This window comes from Calidris pugnax, unplaced genomic scaffold (genome assembly GCF_001431845.1).
Source record: "Calidris pugnax isolate Ruff unplaced genomic scaffold, ASM143184v1 scaffold133, whole genome shotgun sequence".
In the NCBI taxonomy this organism is placed as follows: Eukaryota; Metazoa; Chordata; class Aves; order Charadriiformes; family Scolopacidae; genus Calidris; species Calidris pugnax.
The window spans coordinates 7733579-7753167 of NW_015090977.1; the positions used below are offsets into that span (position 1 = coordinate 7733579).

The window sequence follows — 19589 nt, forward strand, 5'->3', positions numbered from 1 at the left end:
GTAGGGGCTTCGTGCCAGCTGGATGGCATTGAGACGGAGCTCCTGAATTCCCTGTGACTGAGAGTGTGCTGGTGGCCTTGGAGGATCCGTGCATCTCCGTGATGTTGGGCAGGTGAATGGTCCCTGCAAATGTGGTGGGTCTGACTCTTGGGACGTATGAGGGAAGAGGGGACTGGCATGGGCTGAGAAGACACTGTCTCTTGTGCAGTTCTGCTGTTTGGTGGTGTGTCCAGGCAGTGCTGCTCTTCCAGAACAGCGGGCAGGGGATGCTCAAGGGCTATGGGCAGCTCAGTGCAGCTGCTTCTTCCCTTTCCCCACTCATCAGTCCTGTGCAGGCATCACAAGTTCTCAAACCCCAGGAGAAAGAAGGGTCTGTTTTGATTTCAAAGGCTGCAACTTGTGTGGGGAGAGTTAGTGGTGGTGGGGAATGATAATAGGAGAGGGCTCCTGGTGAAGCAGAGGCACTGGCCAGGAGAGAGGAGGAGGATGGGGGGAGCTGGTGGTGAGGCAGACAGGAGGAGACTGATCCTCCCGGAGAGGGACAGAGATGGAGAGCTGCTGGAATTGGAATGAAGAGTAGGGAAGAGGAACAGGGCACACAGGGAGTCTGAAGGTGTAGGGGGGAAAAGCATGGAGATGAGGGGGGGCATGAGATGGGGCGAGGGCCAGGGGTGGGCCGTCTGTGGTGGTTTGGCCTCATGAAGCTGAAGGGCCGCAGAAGGTTGGAAGATGAGAGACTGACTTTGCCACTTTATTTTCCAAAATAAATTTAATGAATTGCACATGCCCTGAGATATTTTCTGGCATGTGGCAGTCGGACACTGTTACATTTCATATCCAGAAGATGGCTGCCTTGATCTAGGCCTGACCGGAGGGAGATGTGCGGGTTCATGGAGCGGTTGGCACCACCTTTGCAGTGTCGTCTTTTGCTTTTCCTAAGCCTGTGTGCAGCCCTGGTGTTCCTGTGGTGCCTGAGCCATTTACATCTTCATGTATTTAACATTATGAGGCACGGATGAAATAGTACGCGGTTTTACTTCCATTTTACAGATGAGCTCTGCTGCAGGGAAGGGCTAAAGGCCCAAATTCACAAAGCCATTTATTTCCTTTGGAAAGCCAGTTAATGGGAATTAAATAGTTTTAGGCCCCTGAATGCCCGCTTTGTGGACTGGGGCTTAGCCTTCCTGCTGCAGGTCACAGAGGGAGTCGGTGGAAGATCAGGAATTTCAACATATGTCTCCAACTACCCACATTAATAACTTACCATCTCAGTCCGGCCGGCTCTAATCCTGTGCCTGGCAGGGTACAAGTTGTGATAAGATCAGACAGGAGAGATTTGGATACTGGCACCACCAAGCAGCTTAGAAAACAAATCTTTAATAGCAAAGGTTTCCTTCCAAGTGCAGACTGATTCCTGCTTACGGTTCTAATTCTCTTCAACATATTCCGTAGCTCTCGAGAGATGCATTGCAGAGCTTTATCTGCTTTCTGCTCCAGGCAAGTTTTACAGAGAGACAGCAGTTTGGATGCTTTCTACAGAAGAAATGGTTACGAGTTCAGTGGAGACAGCCGGGTATACGATAAAGTGTGGTTTGAATGTAAGTATTGCTCAAGCGGTATGATTCACAGCTTTTGTAACTCCTCACAAGTTTGCTGGAGGCATTAGCAAAGCTCTTGACTTGAGATGTTCTGTTTTGGAACCGCATCCCCTGACTGTGCATCCCTACCAAGTTAAATTTGCAGCTTCTAGGTGGCTATAAACAAGAAATATTACAGAAACTGGTTTTCCAGCCACTGAATAGCCCTGAACATCAGATGACACTTCAGCTTTAAAAGATCTATCTACAAAGTAGTTTAAAAAAGTTGAATATTTGCAGAGGACATCATATTTTCAGCCACAGCACAACTGTAAAGGAATTTTTCTTTTTCTTTTTCTCAGGTGTGAGAGGTAGCTTTACAGGGTCTGTGCCCCATAATAAAACTGAAGAACTGGTGTGCGAGGTAGCTTTAAAGGGTCTGTGCCCCATAATAAAACTGAAGAAAATAGTCAGCTCTGAGTTTCCCTATTTATTTATTCATCTTCTGTGTCTGTTTAACTGGAGACTCTATTCTAAGTACGGATGGAGGGGAGAAATGGTGTTTTGCCTTGTAGGAGCTGCTGAATACACCTGGTGGGTTTTTTGGGTGATGCCACACAGACTGTGGAGCATCCAACCACTGCCCTAAAGCTGAAACAAAAGCTTTGTTGTGAATTAGCAAAGCGGAGAAAATAAAGACAGAAAACACGTGTGGTGTTTATCCAGTGCATCTGATTCTCTGCATTTGGTACAGCAGCTTATACCTTTGTAGAGTAACAACAAAATGGTTCTGGTATTTATTTCATCTGAGTATGTGAATGAGGACTCTTGAGATAGGAGCAACTTATATCTGCTTTGTAAGTGGTGCGAAGGACAAGGCAATGATAAATCTGGTCTGTTATGCTAAGCTGTGCTTCTGAACTGCAGAGAGGGGGATTTGCCAATGATCAGCACTGTACAAGAATGTAATCCCTCTGGTTTTTTGATCATCAAATTTATCTTCACTGTATCTGTTTCCTAGGGGAAGAATAAGCCAGCAAATGGAAAGGTTACATATTGCTCTATTTCTTAAACTTTTGTTCTTTACTATTTTTTTCAGCCTGAATGCTAGAAGGAGGTTTCTTTTGCAGATGGGGAGTTGAACCGTTGTTTCTTTTTTTCCCTTTAATTGCACAAAGGTTCTGATCCTTTTCCTAATGAAGAATATTACCAAGCTTGCCTAAAGTGATGCAGTTCTCTAGTCCTATCTGAGCTCTCCTTTTCTCTCTTTGTCTCTTTCTCTCCTTATTTTCTAATCACTACTCTTTCATTTTAAAATCTGCCTTCATCAGTCTTTTGTGTGAGGTTGTGTGCCACATGCCAAGAACAGCGGTAGAGTTAAGTGGTTCCCAGAGAAGGAGAAAGAAAATCAAGAGGAATATGAGACAGTGGGAGCTTAGAAGACAGAAAAGCCAGTGTGTTAAGTAGTTTGACTTCCCGACCCACAAGATGGAAAAGAGTTGTTTCAAAATAGATTTGTATTTTGAAAAGCTCAATAATTACAACCTGTTATTACAAGGAGGTTTTTGGTTTGGTTAAAAAATCTGCAGGTTGGAACATTTACCATCTGGCAAAATCCCCGAGTAGTTCTTCTGATTCTGTCCTTTTCCTTGCTTATTTCTGTATTTTCTGTCCAAAGAGCCGGGTTTGTCCTGCTGCTGGCATGTATAGAGGGATGGCTCTGGTTTCCTGGCGTGTCTGTATGGCTTCACTTGTGAACACAGAACTAAATGATGTGGATGGTTCGGTCTCTCCCAAATAGTGCAGTTCCCCGGTTGTTTTTCTGTGTGTTGTCTCAAGGTGGTTTCTTTGTCTTGACTCCTGGAGGGCAGATTTTCTGGCCTCATCTAGAGGCAGCAAAGCCTCTTCTGTGCTGTCCCCACTCAGTTCCTGTCTCTGGCTGTGATGTTTTAGTGAGCATCATGAGACCTTGAGAACACATCGGACTTTCCTGGTGCTGTACCATCTTTCCACAAGCCAGGGAATACAGAGGTGCTTCTGATTTGATTTACAAACCGTAATACATTTTTCATGAATGCTGAGTGCTGTGCTAATGAATGGTGCCAGTGTGAGAGCCTGGAGGCTGAAGTCATCTGTTTAGCCCCAGCGCAGGAATAGCAGGGATGAGAGTCGTCTAAGCCCACATCCATTTGCTCTAACCCTACCAATAAGGGGGGGAGGGATACCCTTTAAATGTAAGATTTATTGGCCCACTAACTCCTCAGCCTCAGTCCAGGGGCTGCCAACGAAAGAGCCATTTGAATTATTCAGCGAACACCGTATGTATCTGGAGAATGAGCAGCCCACAGGCTTCTTCCTGCCAAAGGCTCCACTGGAGGGGAAATAGGATTTCATTGCATAAGTCTCCTGGTGAAGTTGGCAGGACGTTGGGCAAAAATAAAGGACTGATGCTTTTGGACATAGAATAAACCAGGTTAAAAGGGGACATGTTCTTTATTTGAAAAACGTGTTGTTTAAGAAGGCTATGTAATTTGGTCCTGAGACAGCATGTGCATTTGGGTCAGTATATGCAGATTTTGTATGACTACATCTACAGACATGACAAATTTTTATTTTTGGGAGAAAGTTTGAAATTTAAAATACTGCTTCCATTCCAGATTGGAACAAACAAGTGCAAATTAGAAGGCTATGTGAGAGAAAAAAATTCCAGAAGTTTCAGCGTAGAACTGAAACGTTGCTCAATTATTTTGACAAACTGAAATGATTTGTGTTTCATATTACTCGGTGTGGTACTTGACAACTGTTCAGTTGGATTCTCTCCACCATGAAAATCCCATTTTCCAAGGAGAAAAATTTTTGGCCCTGCTGGGACATGAAGCTGACCCTTGAACTTGGTGCATCTGCCTGAAATGTGCTCAGTCCCAGCCTCTGCCCACAGGAGAATGCGTTTCTGCAGCAGATCAAGACATTGCTGTGCATGGTGTGACTATATAGAATAACAGTGATGTATAAAATATGGGGTCATTACTGTAAATGTGCAACTGGTATGTTTTAGCACGGGAAAAATCCAAATTCATCTTTGTTTTAGGAGCTGTCTTAATGCTGCCCTGTCTCTGCCTAATCCATAATTATAACTGAGAGTGCAGGAGCAATGAACCTCTCTTTGTTGGCACAAAGATTTAAAGTGAGCATCCCTAGAGACTCTTTTTTCTCTCCACACCCCTTTTTATTTCTTTTCATTCCTCAAACAAAGAAAATAAACACTTTGTTGAATGTGGCCGTGCTGCTCGCGGGGTGTATCAAGCACATTTGTTCAAGGCCCAGTGCTGTGAAATCAACCCAGGGCCAGTGGGAATAGATTTTCCTTGGCTGCAGGGCTGCCTTACTGCGTGAGCTCTGGGGGATGTAAGGTCTGTAGAGCGTGTCTGGGATGGAGTGGTGTGTTACAACACGCCTGGTGTGTTGGAAGCACCCGGAGTCATGCCCTGAATCCTGCTGGAGCTGGTGCTTGTGGAGCCGGGATGGGCCAGAAGGGCAGGAACGGCCCTGTTCGCTGGGAGATCTGCCCTGGTGCTTGGCCAAGTTATAGAGGTTGTCAGTGTGTGACAGAAAGGTACTTATCAAAGATGATTTGAAGAGTTGGAAAGACTGTAGGTAGAGGAGTTGGAGGGAACGTGGCAAAGACTATTCCAGATGCCAGTGGAGGACACAGATTTCTTGCTAGGAAAGGCTGGTATTTCAGACAGCGTGGACTCAAAAAAGGCAGAGTCACAGGTGTAATGAAGTCAGATGATTCAGTCAAACCCTCAAGAAAGAGGCAGTCTTGAACTTTGCTAGCAACCTGCGTAAAATCTAGAAAAAATCTATAGAAAAATCATGATGGAACTTCTAGGCCAGCAGAAGCTGGGTGGGGTGAGAGCTTTGGGATCTCTTTCTCGTGGCAGGAGTACCCCGGTTTCTGGGTAAGTCAGTCTGAGCAGAGTCTGAGCAGTCTGTGGGGGCTTTGCCTTCCACAGAACCGGGCAGCCTCAAGAAAAGCAGCTGAGTGTTTCTGTCGTGGGACCTGGCATCGCTCAGCACCTTCTCCACACGAGCTCCAAGAGGAGGTTTTTTCCGAACTGTGGTTGCACAGACTCTGGTAATTGGGCTGACTGTTCTCCACAACTGTACTCTGGTACGGTGTAGTATTTTGTGGGAGAAAACTGAGACGGGAGGATAAGGCTGAGATTACCACATCATGTTTGAAAAAGATTAAATAAATGGATGGGAATCAATTGCTCTGATATTCACCATCAGGTATGGTATCAGTTGTCGCTGGCTTTGATTTCATAGGGCCTCTTCAGCTCAGCAGCTGGCATTGTAGTCTGAGATTGCAGCTACGTGTTTATTTTGTGTAGCAGCTCTAGGTTAGTGAACACTATGAAAAATGTTGTATAGGACTGTCCATTTTGCTTTTCAGCTACCTCGCCACAGCTGTTTTGTAGAATTGGGTGCCTTTGTTGAAATCTTGAGTAATTCCATTCTGCTGTTGTCAAAGTTGGTGTGTAGGAGTAAGTTTTAATCCTTTGTACTCAAATACTTGAATAAAATTTCTTTTTAAATATGCTCTTCATCATGTCAAGGTAAAAACTGGAGTGTATGCTCATATTCAGCAGTCTCTAAACAGAGAAGAATAAGTTTAAGGATTTTGCTAAAATCCCATTGGATGCAGTGAGACTTAGACACACGGGTACATGTAATTAAATGTGAGAAAGTTACTCAGGTGGGCACAGAAACAATACTGTGTAGCCCATGTGAATAATCACAAAGGGACAGTGCAGATCTTGTTTGAAGTATTAAGTGTCATAAATCATTAAGAAATAGAGTGTCTGCATCTGGACACACAGTGTGCTAAAGAAAGGCATGGTCTGTTGGCTGAACTTATGGACAGGGAAGGACATTTATTTTGCCAAGTAAAATAGATGACTTAGTCAAAGTTTAGATGACTTCCTTAGGTCTGGTGTGTTAGCAGAAGTCAGTTTACTTGTGCTGAAGAGTGACTGCTGTCCCACTACAACAATAAACAGTAGAGTAGGCATAGTAGAATAAGCAGAATAGAGTCGACAGCCATACATTCTTCAAGTAATGCCAGGTAGAACACAATTTAGAGTGAATAACCGTGGCTGAGGTGAGGAGCAGTATGGGTGCAGGATCCCTTGTCTCCATTTGCCTGATGGCTGCAGCAGCCAGCTACGGATTTAAGTTCCTCCAAGTTGTTGTGGTTTTTTAATTTATTTGGCCCTAGCGTTTTATGAATTGTGATGCTGCTGTTAATGATATAATGGCCTGCTTCATCTCTTGAAGATCCTGAAAGCCATTTACTCAAATAGGTCCTCCTTACTCTGGAATGGGAGACTCTTCTCCTGGGGAAGCCCTTTCCTACCAGTTGGCGAAGCTGGAAGGTGCTGGAAGGAAGCTGGAGGCGGAGGATTGCAGGAAGGTTGAATTTAATTAGCATTCAGTTTTACCTCTCCCCCCATCCCTTACGTAGTACGTGGCGTTGAGGGAGGCGATCGCACCATGTGTTTTTGAAACAGTTATCTGTGTCCTTATAATATGTGGTGCTTACTAAAGGTTGATTTGGAGGAGTGCTCAGCACTCCCGGTAGCTGTTGCAATCAATGAAGGCTGTGCTTCATGAGATAAAGTGCTCCGTGGAGCTAAGTTCTGTGGAAAAATCAAATCTTAGGTGCTTCCTAATGGGCGCTTAAAATTAGCGGATGTTTTTGACCCGAACGCGTGAGGACTGTTGTTGCCACCTATAAAATAGGAATAGTGAAATACCTTCATCTGGCTCAACTAAAATAGGCCATTGATATTTGTTGGGCGTCTGATACCGTAGTGAGAAGCTGCATCAAAAAGCCCTTGAGGAAATTAATAATAGTGCATTCAGAGGAGGGTGTGAATGGAGCGTAAGTAAACAAGTTTTAGATCCACGTGTTGGACAAAGAGGAGAAAACAAAATCCTGAGTGGCTGCTCATTAGCTGAATACCTTCCATTCTGCATGGGGCAATGCGAGCACGCGATCAGGTAATTAAAGATTGTATCATGATGTGTATGCACAAGAGGCCTGAATTAAGGTGGTGGTTGCAGCCTTAATCCCGGCCTTTAATAACTTCCAAGTCCTTGACTTCATAACCTCAATAATGTTGCTTTAATGTAGTTTTTTTTTGTGTGTAATTTAAATCGGCAGCACCTGAAAAGGAACCTTCTGTTTATCAATGATATTGTTAACAAATGATTTTGGGATGAAAAAATCAAAGCAATCTCTTTGCTCCAGAAGCTCTTTTATAAAACCTATCTCGAGCAGACAGCAAGTTGCTTTCCTATTGTTTCGCCTTCATCTGCAATCACCACGTGGCGTCCTGCAGCCGGGCCCCGCGTTTCATCCTCAGGCTCTTGCACAACCTTTTTTGCACAACACTGAACCACTTTGTTTTCAGATTCCAGAGAGATGCAGGAGGCAATGGATTGTAATTTTCTGAAAACAAAGCAAACAGAATAAGATTAAACCTTTCCGCAGAGGTCTTGCGACTCAAAGAAATTGCTGGGATTAGTGGACGGGCTGCTGCACCCGCTGTAGTTGACATCTTGGCTGTCTCCACCAGTTCCTTGTGTCCTAAAATATCATAATTTCCACCATTTGAGAATCCTTTTCTCTTTTGCATTGCACTTTTCACCTGCCTTCCTTTCTCCCCGGTGTTGTTTTAAGACTGTTTGCAATTTTTTCCCCCTAGATAAGTGCTTTTGAAGAACTAATGGTGCATTCAGAAGAATACACAGTGCATTTAACTATGCTATCTGGAGGGAAACGAGTGACTGTGATGAACATCTTGTTTTTATTTTCTGATATTGGAAGATTGCGGGGACGAGCCAGCGCGTTGTTTTCAGACCTTTACATCTTGTCGTTACTGCCAGAACTAAAATTATGAAATGCACACAAGAAATATTGTCTTGGGGCGTTTTCATCCATCAGCTGTAAAAATTCTTCCCAAATGTAAGAGAAACCCCGGCGTGAGTTGACAAAGACTGTCAAGATGCGGTGGCGCATTTGGTACCCTCCGATCGACGTCGTTCCCTGATTTTTGAGAGGGTTTTGGTTTGGTTTGTGCAGCTGCCTCAGTGTGTTGCTCTAGTGCATTCCCAGCTACCCGTACCCACTGCGTGCTGCTAACGAAGCTGCTGGATTTCTCTGGGCATCCTAATTTCTTGGAAGCTAAACTTTCATAACAGATTTTCCCAGTGAATACGGAGGTGATGGTGCTGTCAGGGTTCCTGTTCGTGTCGGTGTTTGAGTCTGTGTTACGCTTGTGTCTCGGCAAGAATTTCAAATCAACTTTTCTAGCTAGTCAAAATGTATTTTTATTTTTTTTTTCCCATGATTGGCTTTTCCCCTCTGCATTACTGTTCCTCATCAAATGGGAATTGCTTGTACCTTGAAAATAGACAAAAGGCTCCAGAAGTACCTTTCTTACAATTCTATTGATGCTTGGATGTCTGAATAGTGGACAAACTGGTAGATTCAAGCTTGCTTTTCTAACCATTTGCATTTTAAGTGGAGCATTATATCGACATTTCATGACTGTTTAATAATTCTGGGGTGTCTTATGTCATTGTACTTAATTTTGTTGCTGGAGTGAAGGATAAATTGTCGGGCTCTGATATAAAGCTGTTTGTTGTGGCCTTTAGCAGGAACCTGAGGAGCAAGTAACTGGAATATAGTTGTAGACTGAAGCAGTTATTATTCGGTTTTATTAGCGCTGCACCGTAATCTAATTTTGTTTTCAAGAAGTGTTTAAAAGCTGTGCTTCACTGGGGTCAGTTCAGTGTGAATTCAGAAAGTAGGATCTTGCAACGATGATCCACAGGGACAATTTGGAAAGATCAAGGCTTGAAATCCCTGAGCAGCGCCTGAAATGTTCATCCCCGTAAGTGCCTGCAGTGGGTTTGCTACACAAGCACGTTCCCAGCCTGGCTTTTCATCAAGTGTTCCCATAGCAAAATCCTGCAATAACGGGGCGCGACAGAGTCCCTGTTGGTCACATTAATTTTAAGTTGTCATCAGAGGGGAGGTGGCTGGAGAAGAGGGGCCGGAGGAAAGGGCAGCAGCCATGGACGGGCCCTTGGGTGGGATTTGTGGGGGTGAGGTGTGTACACTGCAAAGCAGTGTGCTTGGATGAGGATCTGATTAATAATTAATGAGCTGTCATTTACACAGCAAGAAGGTGGGCTCTCCTGAAATAAATCAGGCACAGCTCCCTGGAAGCGTAACGCCCGATGAGAATGCAGCGTGTGGCTCAGGCCTCCTGCCTCCAGAAATCACCCGATGGACCCGCCGAGGCTGCTTCTCCTCCCCGCGCCAAATGCAGGGCTTGGATTGCAATTGTTAACACTAATTAGTGCGGAGGTGATTGGGGTGCCACCCCGTCAGGCCCCTCCTGTGCTCCGACGTCGCGGCGGGAGGCTGTGCAGCATGGGCGGCTCTTCCCCGCTACCGCACGTACGGCGGGAGCAGGTTGATTAATGTGCCCAATAGAAATAAAACAAATGGAAATTTTTTTTAGATTATACAGTACACTCATAAATATTAATGCGCTTTTAGTATTGAATTGCGTGTAATTACATATTTATACATTTAAGTCACCTTCGTGATACACTTAAGGCACTTTACTGATGAAAGATATCTCTGAAAGAGATGGTTTTAAACCATGCCTAATATGTTTGTAGGATTTATTTAATAATGTGTGGGCTTGTATGCTGGCAGGAGAGGAGAAAAACCTCCATTAAAGTCTGAATGTGTTGTTCACAGGGTCTGCTACTTAGTTTGAATCGACTCCATGGGTAGCTGCTGAAAAATACGTCTCGACATGAAATATTACTACATCTCCTTATCTATGTAGATAAGGTCTGTGCAGTCCTGTCACCTTAGAGTAATTACAGCTTATTACTCTAATCATGATGATGCCTGAAGTCTGTAATTAAGATTGTGCTGGCTAATGTACTAGCACACGGCGTGGTACAGCTATTGTCCTATCTAAACAACAGAAAGATAAAAATTGGAAGAGGGAGAAAGGGCAGAAAGTGGGGCAGTGATTGATGCAGGGCCATGGTTTCCAGCCAGGCGCTGCCCCTGCCGAGCCCAGTGGCTTCTCAGAGGGCAGGATCCGTGTGCTGCTGGTCCCACCGTGTGTCCACAACAACCCACGGTGTGTGCACCCTCCAACACGACCATCGAGACCCCGGTGATCTCTATTCAAGTATTCAACCCAGTTTTAATACATCCTGTCCGCTTGCGTCTAAGCTTTTCTTTTTTTAACGTGTCCTGTTTGCACTCCGGTCTGCAGATGAAGAATTTAGTATATATTTCTATATACATATATAATTTAAGGCCAAATTGTGTATCTGTTGAAAGCAATGAGAGGTTCTACCATACAATTCAATAATGCAGGGGTTTGATCCACAGCACTCTGTAATTTTCTCTGCAGTGATGTCAGCTGGTGAAAAGCAGACGGCTCTTCTGGAGGAACGTGGTTGTCTAAACACCAATCTTTATGTCTAAATTTCATACTAAGCTCACCCACCAAACTGGATTTAAGGCCCACTTTCACAATTTAGAGAATATGAAGCTCCCTTTCCTCTCTTTGGTTGTGAGCAGGAGGCACCTTATTTTTGGAGATTTCTACAAATTTTTCCTTCTGTCTTGGAAGACACATTTTCATAGGGTTTGCAGAAGGCTTTGTGAAGCTGCAGCTCATCTTTCCTGTAGGTGCATGTGCAGATTCTTTCATCCTAATTCTGACATGAGCTAAACTTTGCTTTAGGTGCATCTTGACAACTTATGAAACCTTATGCAGTTGGCTAGAACATGAGCTTCTCATGGAGGAGGTTATCCCAGAAATGCCCGTAGTGATCTGCAAAATGTGACCCCTCTTACACCCTGCTTAAAGCTAATGAGGGCTAGTAATTTCTTGATGGCACTGCTAGCCCCATTAGACATTTTATAAATTTCTGGAAGCCTGCTACTGTTTCATTTACATCCCTAGCTGGAAAAAAAAAAAATTAAAAAAAATCTCACGAAAGCTATTTAGTCATTAGGAGAATATTTTTTTCTCCATAAAGTTTCCCTTTCTTCCCTTCTTCAACCTTTCACATTTAGAGTGAATCCTCTTAATAGCATTTCTCTCTACAATTATGGGCTCTGTGTTTTAACAGAAGTCCTGTGCTGGTATAATGTGCTATTCATAAAGCACTGGGGCTTTCTGATACAGATCTGAAAAAATAAAGATTTATGTTTGTCATTAGCAGCGCGATGATACTTATCTTAAGGCATAAATCTGTTCTGTGATAAAATATCTCGCTGTTTCAATGGAGTGCATTGAACAAGTTGTAATTCTGGTGCTGTTGAAGGTGCTCGGTGGGTTTCCCAGTTTAATTTGCTTGGTTTTCTAGTTTAATTAACAAAGTGTAGCTGAGTGTGGGCATGGCAGTGCGAGGCGCTCTGCCTTTGTTATCCAAGAGGTCAACAGGTATTTGTAGTTGCCGTAGTTGATGTTTTATGAAGCTATTGATGGTGAGAATTGGTGAAATAGTAACCTTAATATATAACACCTGAGAATTTGCCATCACACCTTTGTGGCATATATCTAAACCTAAAACCTTCCTGGGAAAGGAGACGGAAGCTGTGCTCAGAGAAGTCATTCTTCTTCCTTTATTTCCCCCTGGGCTTGCTCTGCCGCATCTCTCGGCTGCTGAATGGGGCTTTTCACTCAAAGCAGGTGATGATGATCAGTGCTACTACTGACTCCTTTTTTAAGAGCTGGAGTTTAATAGCAGAGAAGAGAGACATGACATTCCTAAAATACTGATCCTGCTTTATAACTAAGGGTGCTAAAGATTTTTTTTCATGAGCTTGGACAAAGCTTCTAACTTTTCTGGTAAGAGTACCACTATGGGGAGAAAAGATTAGGGTATTTCCTGTGGTTTCTTGGGTGAAGAAAAGGCAGAAAATGTGTTTTACAGTGTTTCCATACTACCTTCTTTAACACATGTAAAATTATTCTTTTTACCAAATATAAAATTGGAACACTGACTGCCTTCAATTTAATTAATGTTCTCATTGGTTTTGAGTTATGAATTTTGTGAAGCTCTTGTGTTTTAAATAGGCATTTAGGGAGCATTCTTTAATTAAAGCCAAAATGATTTTTGCCTTTAGGCATGGCTTTTTTTGCATTAAAAGGTGGCATAATTTGAATTATATTCTCCTGAATCCTGAGGCCCTTTTTGTGACACAGGGGCCAGCAGCCCAATTTCTTTCCTGCTGTCAGTTATAATATTGAGTGACAATAAACAGAAGCACGAAGGCTCACAAGATCATAGAGTGCTTGCTGGTAGGGCAGGGTGAGCTTTTGGTTTAGAGGCATGTTAGTAGAGTATGCTTGAAGTGTGAGCCTGTTTAAGGAATATGCCACTTCTATGGCAGTACTGTGCTCCTACATATGGACTTACTGCAGTAGGTGTGACTTGGCAAATTGCATTTATTAGTTGCATAATATGCATTGTCGTTTACATCTTCCCATTAGCTTCTAATTCTTCTCTCCCGCTGACCCTCCAGCCTCCTCTTCCTCTTCCTTTAATATTGTGTTATTGGAGAATTTTCTTTCAAGTAACATTTATTTGAAAGAAAACTATGACATATGTGTGTTTTAGGTTGTCAGTAAGAAAATACAGTAGCCGTAGGCTAAGTGACAAAACTCATGTTTATGTTACAGGGCTTGAGTGTTTTTTTATAGACAGGCATTGATTCTGGGGTTTAAGGAAGGGTCAGTAACAAAATTTTCAAATACAAGCTGTTTTTTGGGCTGTTTTTCCTATGTTTTGCACTTTCACCACCACCCCCCTGAGATTTGGAAATCTTCTGCTTAGATCAGGCCTGAGGGAAACATCCATGGAAGTCAATTGAGATTCATTGGCTTTAATTGGATTTAGGTCAGCTCTTGCCTTGTCCTGTCACATAGAAGAAATAATACAAATAAATGTGAAAAGCCAAGCCTTGTTTAAATCAAAGACGATTGTTAATTTAAACATTAGAAATATATGCTGTCTTCTGAATGCGTGCTCACTTGATGTATGAGATGTGGCTGGGGGTTATGAGGTTGATGGTATGAATTTTAAGGGGGTGCGTGTCTGCTTCAGTGCATTCTCTTCATCCTGCAGATTTTATTTTGTGTTTGCTTATCCTTTGATGAAGTGGACACCAGTGAAGACTGCCTTGTCCTGTTCTGGTGACTGTAGCATTGCCTCAAGATGCTTTGCTGGTCACCTAGAGTGGCTGCTGGAAGATGCCAACCAAATCAGAGCTGTATCTTAACCACTGTGTTTTTCTTCTCTTCCTTCCCCCTGTCCCTCCCTCTGCAGAAGGACGTAGCTCTGAAACCTCAGGAACGCGTGGAGAAGCGACAGAATCCTCTAGCCAAGAAGAAACGGGAAGCACTTACCAATGGGCTGTCCTACCTTCCGAAGAAGAACAGGCTTCACCACCACCAGTACAGCTCCGACCGAGAAAATGATCGTAACCTTTGCCAGCACCTTGGGAAAAGGAAGAAACTACCGAAGGGCCTCAGACAGGTGGGAGATGAGTTTCCTGCTGCGAGGAGGGGGTGCTTTGCCTGGTGGCACTTGGGATGTAGAAGCCCATTTCTCCTTTTTTTGGCATGACTTATTTTAACCCCTTCATAGTCATTTTGGTCTTGGGCTCTTGGGTGCCACGTGGTACCACGTCCTAGTCCTAGAAGAGATGAGTGGGAAAGCAAGTGGTGTATTGGTGCTAGAGCTGAGCTGATTGATAAATGTGTAGAGGTTGGAAGAGCATCCCATAGGCTGGCTGTGAGGCTGTCAGGGCAAACAAATGCGGTCTCTCTATTACGTTGTTAGGCCAACTTTGTGCTATAAATATGCCTTCTTGTCTTTAAGCTTGGTACATGGAAGCATGAGACTCCCTTGAACATCAAGGGCAAGGTGAGGTAATTGCCAGAGCGGCAGCTGTTAATCAAGACAAAGCTCTAAGACTGATTACTTGCGAGGAGCTCATTTGTAGGATGTCAGGGATAGTGGTGTGTGCTCTTTTGGGTAACTAATCACCTACTCCTTAGCCAGAACTTCCTGTCTTCCCAGCGCTGGTGTTCCCTTGCTGCTGTGACACAAGGGAGCAGAGGGTGTCCAGGGTGACTCAGCTTGGGGCTGGAAATCCTGGACCCTGGTTCAGGACGGTGCAGTGTAGTGGTTCTTGATTTTAAAAAAGAAGAACGTGTGACAAGTGTGGTTTCTCTGGTGAGCAGGATGCAGGGGGGGGGGGGAAGCTATGTTTTACTTTTTTTGAAATAAATATCCCTTGTGTGTTTGATATATATAAAAGACTAAATTAGAGCTGGGCATTTTAAGTAGAGCATGTGCCTGTATGGTCATTTGACTCATTGTCTGCAAAACTGAAATCTAATGTAACAGTAAAGGGGTCAGTTTTGACCTAAATCTGAGTGATATTAATGACTCCTTAATCAAAATTTGTGTGTCTAATAGAGATGGTTGATACTCATTGAATCAGTCTTCATCCTTCTTTGGTGCAAACTAGACATTGTTTTGCAGAGAAACTTTTAGAAAATAGTGAGAATTCACTGCTTCTCATTTTGTGAGCTCAGGGAAATGGAAGGAACATTGAGGACAACAAGTACATTGACTTGTACTCAATTTGATATTCAGAGTTGCAGAAGCTGGTAAAAAGTATGTTTTCATGATTATTTTTAAGCCTACACTGTATTTAGAAATAAAATAAGAGATTATACAGTGCTTCAGCAAAGCAAACAAATTGTAAAATGCGTATTCCACGCTACCACACCGATTAATGGTATTTCTTCTAATTTAATTTTACTTTGTGTTTCTAAGAAAAGTGGGGAAACTCTTCAGGAGAGCTGATGTGATGGTTGTAGGTGGATGTTGAGGGCTGCTGTGTTTCCTTGGCTGTTTTCTGTGTTCACCTGTGTGGTCTTCACTCTGTTCCCTTTTAAGATGTCAAACGGTAAATGTATCTGCTTTGTGTGGCACGAACTGCCCTTCATAAAAGCTGACTTTTTGCACTATTTGAGTCCCCTGGCACAGCCTACTGTCAGGTGAAACCCTTCCACCCACTACTTAAGCTACGAAGGAATCGGCCTCGCTGCTGATGGAGGTTATTTGTGAGGTTATTTGTGAGGTTATGTTTTTAGGAATAAATATACACTGGCTTGGAAGGTATTGAGTTGACAAATGTCATGGAAAATGGTTTTCCTTTCAGCTGATAAATCTGAGTACTCTGCTTAATTCCTGAGGGATAAGGCTGAGAGGAAATAAAATATCTTGCTCAATATAAATTTAATACATTTGGTAGGGGTATAGCTCCTTAGATAAGAACATTTTAGTCTCATGAACAGTTTAGGTGCTGACAAATCCAAGTGGCTTTGGCACTTAGACGTGGAAAAAAGATGTCATGGAAAAGGCTATAAAGCTTATTTGAAAAGACATGCCCGCGACCTTTATATATAGCATTTCTGGTAAGCATTTTCTGTCTTCTTTCAAGACAAATAGTGAAGACCTCCAAAAAAGGAGGAGAATTATAAATTCTGAGGATGGTTTTCTCTGATCATGCAGCACTATTTCTCCTAGAGTGACCCTTGGCTGCACGCTTTGGGTTTGTTTCCCCACCCAGCTCCATCCCACTGAATTCCTGGGCTCTCGGTGGGAAGTAAAGTTTCTTGTCAACCTTTGGAGATGACAACAAGCCAAGACCCAGGGCCGCTGTGTTTTGTGCGTGGCAAAGCAGGAGGGTCCAAAGCCAATTAAAATTCACGATGCTTCTGGATATATGTGGTGTCCTTGCTATATTAGAGCTATATATTTTATACATAAACAATGCATCTTGCCCCTGTTATCCTTAAAGGAATCTTGACTTGTCACATGGGAATATTGCAGTTGGGTGGCAGGATGCAATCTTGGTACTGTCACTTGCCTCCCCGTGCTGGCCCAAGCCCTTGGCTGCCCTCTGTCCTTCTTGGGAAATGTTTTATACCTGGAGATCTGTCCGTTGTGTTAGCAGTAGTTACCAGGCCTGTCTGATACACCTTTCTGTGAGATCTGTTATCTGCTGGAAGTAGCTCTCTCGCAGGATTTATGGTATGAAGCTCCCTCGTCAAACAGATTTAGTTGAAGTCAGCTATTGGAAGGACTGCTAATTAGTTTTCAGAGCAAATCCTTGCAGTATTCATGCAGGTATTTATCCAGCTATACTTAAATGCCTACAGGTTTATTGAAATCCAGAAAATGTGAAACTGTAGGTTAATTAAGGCTCATATTTTACTAGCGAGAAGACTTTTGAACTCTGCTTTGTGAGCTTTTATAAATGTACTTATTAAATGCCTCAAGGAAATTTTAGTTGGCGTTAAGCAAACACAAGACTCATCAGAATATTTCTCCAGCGTTTTAAATTTAATTTCCTTTACGTTAATTGGTGATGGTGTGTTTTTATGTGTTTTCTGTAAAAATCCTTTGGAAATCTTAAAGTGAATGTTTTAAACTAGTAAAAGGGTGGCAAAAATTTTTAAATAGTGTTTAATGAGGTTTTTTTCCTCGAGGTTTCAGTGGGGCATATCAGGAAAGAATGAGTTTTCTTTGCAGGAGGGTTGTTGACTGTATTTTGATAGTGAGAGGGAAGGATTGTTTCTCTTTTTTCAGTGGGTGTGTTTTGGAAAGAGCAGAGGAGGTTGACTTTTGCTACCTCTACCATTTCCTTCATTGTTTTCTTTATCTGTTGGGAGATTCGTAGGCCTTCTTGCAGAAGAGGATTGTCTTTGGCATGTGCTCCTAAACCTGCAATCTGTGTGCTGGGCAAGTGGCACCTTAGCTGGTGTAGGTATGGTCAAGAGCCAACTGCTGCTGGGCTCTGCCTTAACCTGTGGATTCCAAAGACGCTTGCAGAATATCAAATCCCAGTCCCAGATATCCCTGAGTGCAAAAAAGGAGACAAATTGGTAATAAATATGGGGCAGATGATGAACAAAGGGAAGAAAACGCATGATGGAGAAATGAATTAGGAGGTAAATTTTATTGAGATAAAGGAAAAATGAGAAGAACAGCAAAAAAAGATACACTGCTGACTCTGGCAGTCGTCAACTACAAGCATTATAAACGATTAGCTTTAACCTTGTAGTCCATTATGTGAATCAATTAAAGGGGAGGGAGGGAAGTACTGAAGCTTTTCCTTCTCAGAATGAAGTCCACGATCCCCTTGGCAGTCTCACCCTCAATCTATACATCTTAAATTTGAGGCTGCTGAGGCTTTCGATGGCGGATCTGGATGGCCAGTGTCCTCCCCTGTCACCATCGCTTGCGAGCATCACGTCGTTAGTTGTGTCACAGCTTTAGTTCTTGCACACGTGTCCCCAGGTGCAGAGGTGCTTCAGGGCAGCAAACTTCTGGTGCGAGGGTGAAATAACTGTTGTGTGAGCTGTGTGTGATCACGCTTACAGCCAGGATGGCTTTTGCAGGCTCCTGGAGGAGGCTGCACGTGGCAGGTAAGGCGAGCGGAGCAGGAGGGGGGTGGCTGCTGTGGGGTTTGTGGTGACACTGGTCGGGGAGCCCAGCAGATGGGTTTGATTGTCACCGGCAGCGCCGCTCCAGCGAGAGCTGACTGTGGTGACAAGCCATTTACAATGTGCTATTTACAGTTTGGGTTTGCAGTCTCTCAATGACATCTGAGTGCTCTTTAGCAACTGCTTTCATTACTGCTTTTCTAAGAGCTGTTAATTGAAAATGAAATTGTGGGTGGGCTTTGGGAGCGCAATAGCAGCTACAAGTATTATACGCAACCACGGAGAACTGCTTCAGTTCTTTGACTCCCAACTCGTAGAGCTGTGCAGCAGCAAGGGAAAAAGGGGGGAGATATTTGTGCAGTGTGAGGTCAGGCACCTCGGAAATACCACACACAACCCGCATGCACCCAAAATGGGTGATAAAGGCTTCAGTCCCCTTTTACGTAGTTGCTGGGATTTGGGATTACTTTACTGGCAGCCAGTGGATTTCAGCGACTGTAAAACTGGCTCAGGAAGGAACCTGGGTGGTGAGAAGAGCTCAGGCAGGGCAATGGGGGGGTTGCAAGCCCTGCTGGCTGCCCTGGGCTGGGTTTGCAGTGCGGGAGGTCTGGCTCTGCACGGCTGAGGTTAAAGGAAACATCGCTACGGACTCACAGAGTGGGGACAGACTTGATGGAACCATAGCATGGCTGGGTTGGAAGGGACCTTTCAGATCATAGAGTCCAACCATCAACCCGACACTGACAAAGCCCATCACCAAACCATATCTCTACACACTACGTCTACCCATCTTTTAAATACCTCCAGGAATGGTGAACTTGGGTGCCTTAGGAGTGGTACCGGCGAGGCCTCAGTGGCCATACTGCCATGCAGTGCTGGAACTGAGAGGCTATTTGTAAAGAGAGAGGTTTTATTTTATTTTTTTCTTTTTTCTATTCCAAAATACTAGCACAACCACTCTGAAATTACTAGCTTTGCTGTTTGTTGCAGCCTCCCCAGCATGGTTTGATTACGTGCAAGTGTTGCCAAGAGGTTGAAGTCACCCCACGCACCAGGATTTTGCAGGGGGCACCGGTTTAATGAAACCTTGTCTGCTCTGTCTTGGTATTCTGTCATCCGAGGGCATTGCTTATCTGGATTTCTTGGTGAATTCATCGTATTAATTGCAAATTAAGCTATGAAACGATGAAAAAAAAATCAGATTACAGCACTGAAAGTATAGAAAGGGCCATATATAGGTACCTGTGCTTTGAGGTTACGTCACAGCGTGAGTGAATAGAGTAATACAGTGGAAGGAGATGGTTGTGTGGTAAAGGGAGATGGGCAGATCTGGGCTTTGAGAAGCTTTTATAGGATGGGA

At 43.6% G+C, this 19589-nt stretch overlaps 1 protein-coding gene across 1 annotated transcript in view; it reads left to right on the plus strand.

Annotated features, from left to right (window-relative positions):
* Window positions 1-653: 653 nt before the first annotated feature.
* The window catches only part of AUTS2 (autism susceptibility candidate 2), a 630583-nt gene continuing 611647 nt past the window's right edge, over window positions 654-19589 (plus strand). Inside the window, exons 1-4 of the mRNA XM_014953035.1 lie at window positions 654-721; window positions 1453-1598; window positions 1940-2001; window positions 14031-14240. Coding sequence (XP_014808521.1) covers window positions 654-721; window positions 1453-1598; window positions 1940-2001; window positions 14031-14240 — 486 coding nt within the window. The remainder of the gene's footprint in view (window positions 722-1452; window positions 1599-1939; window positions 2002-14030; window positions 14241-19589) is intronic.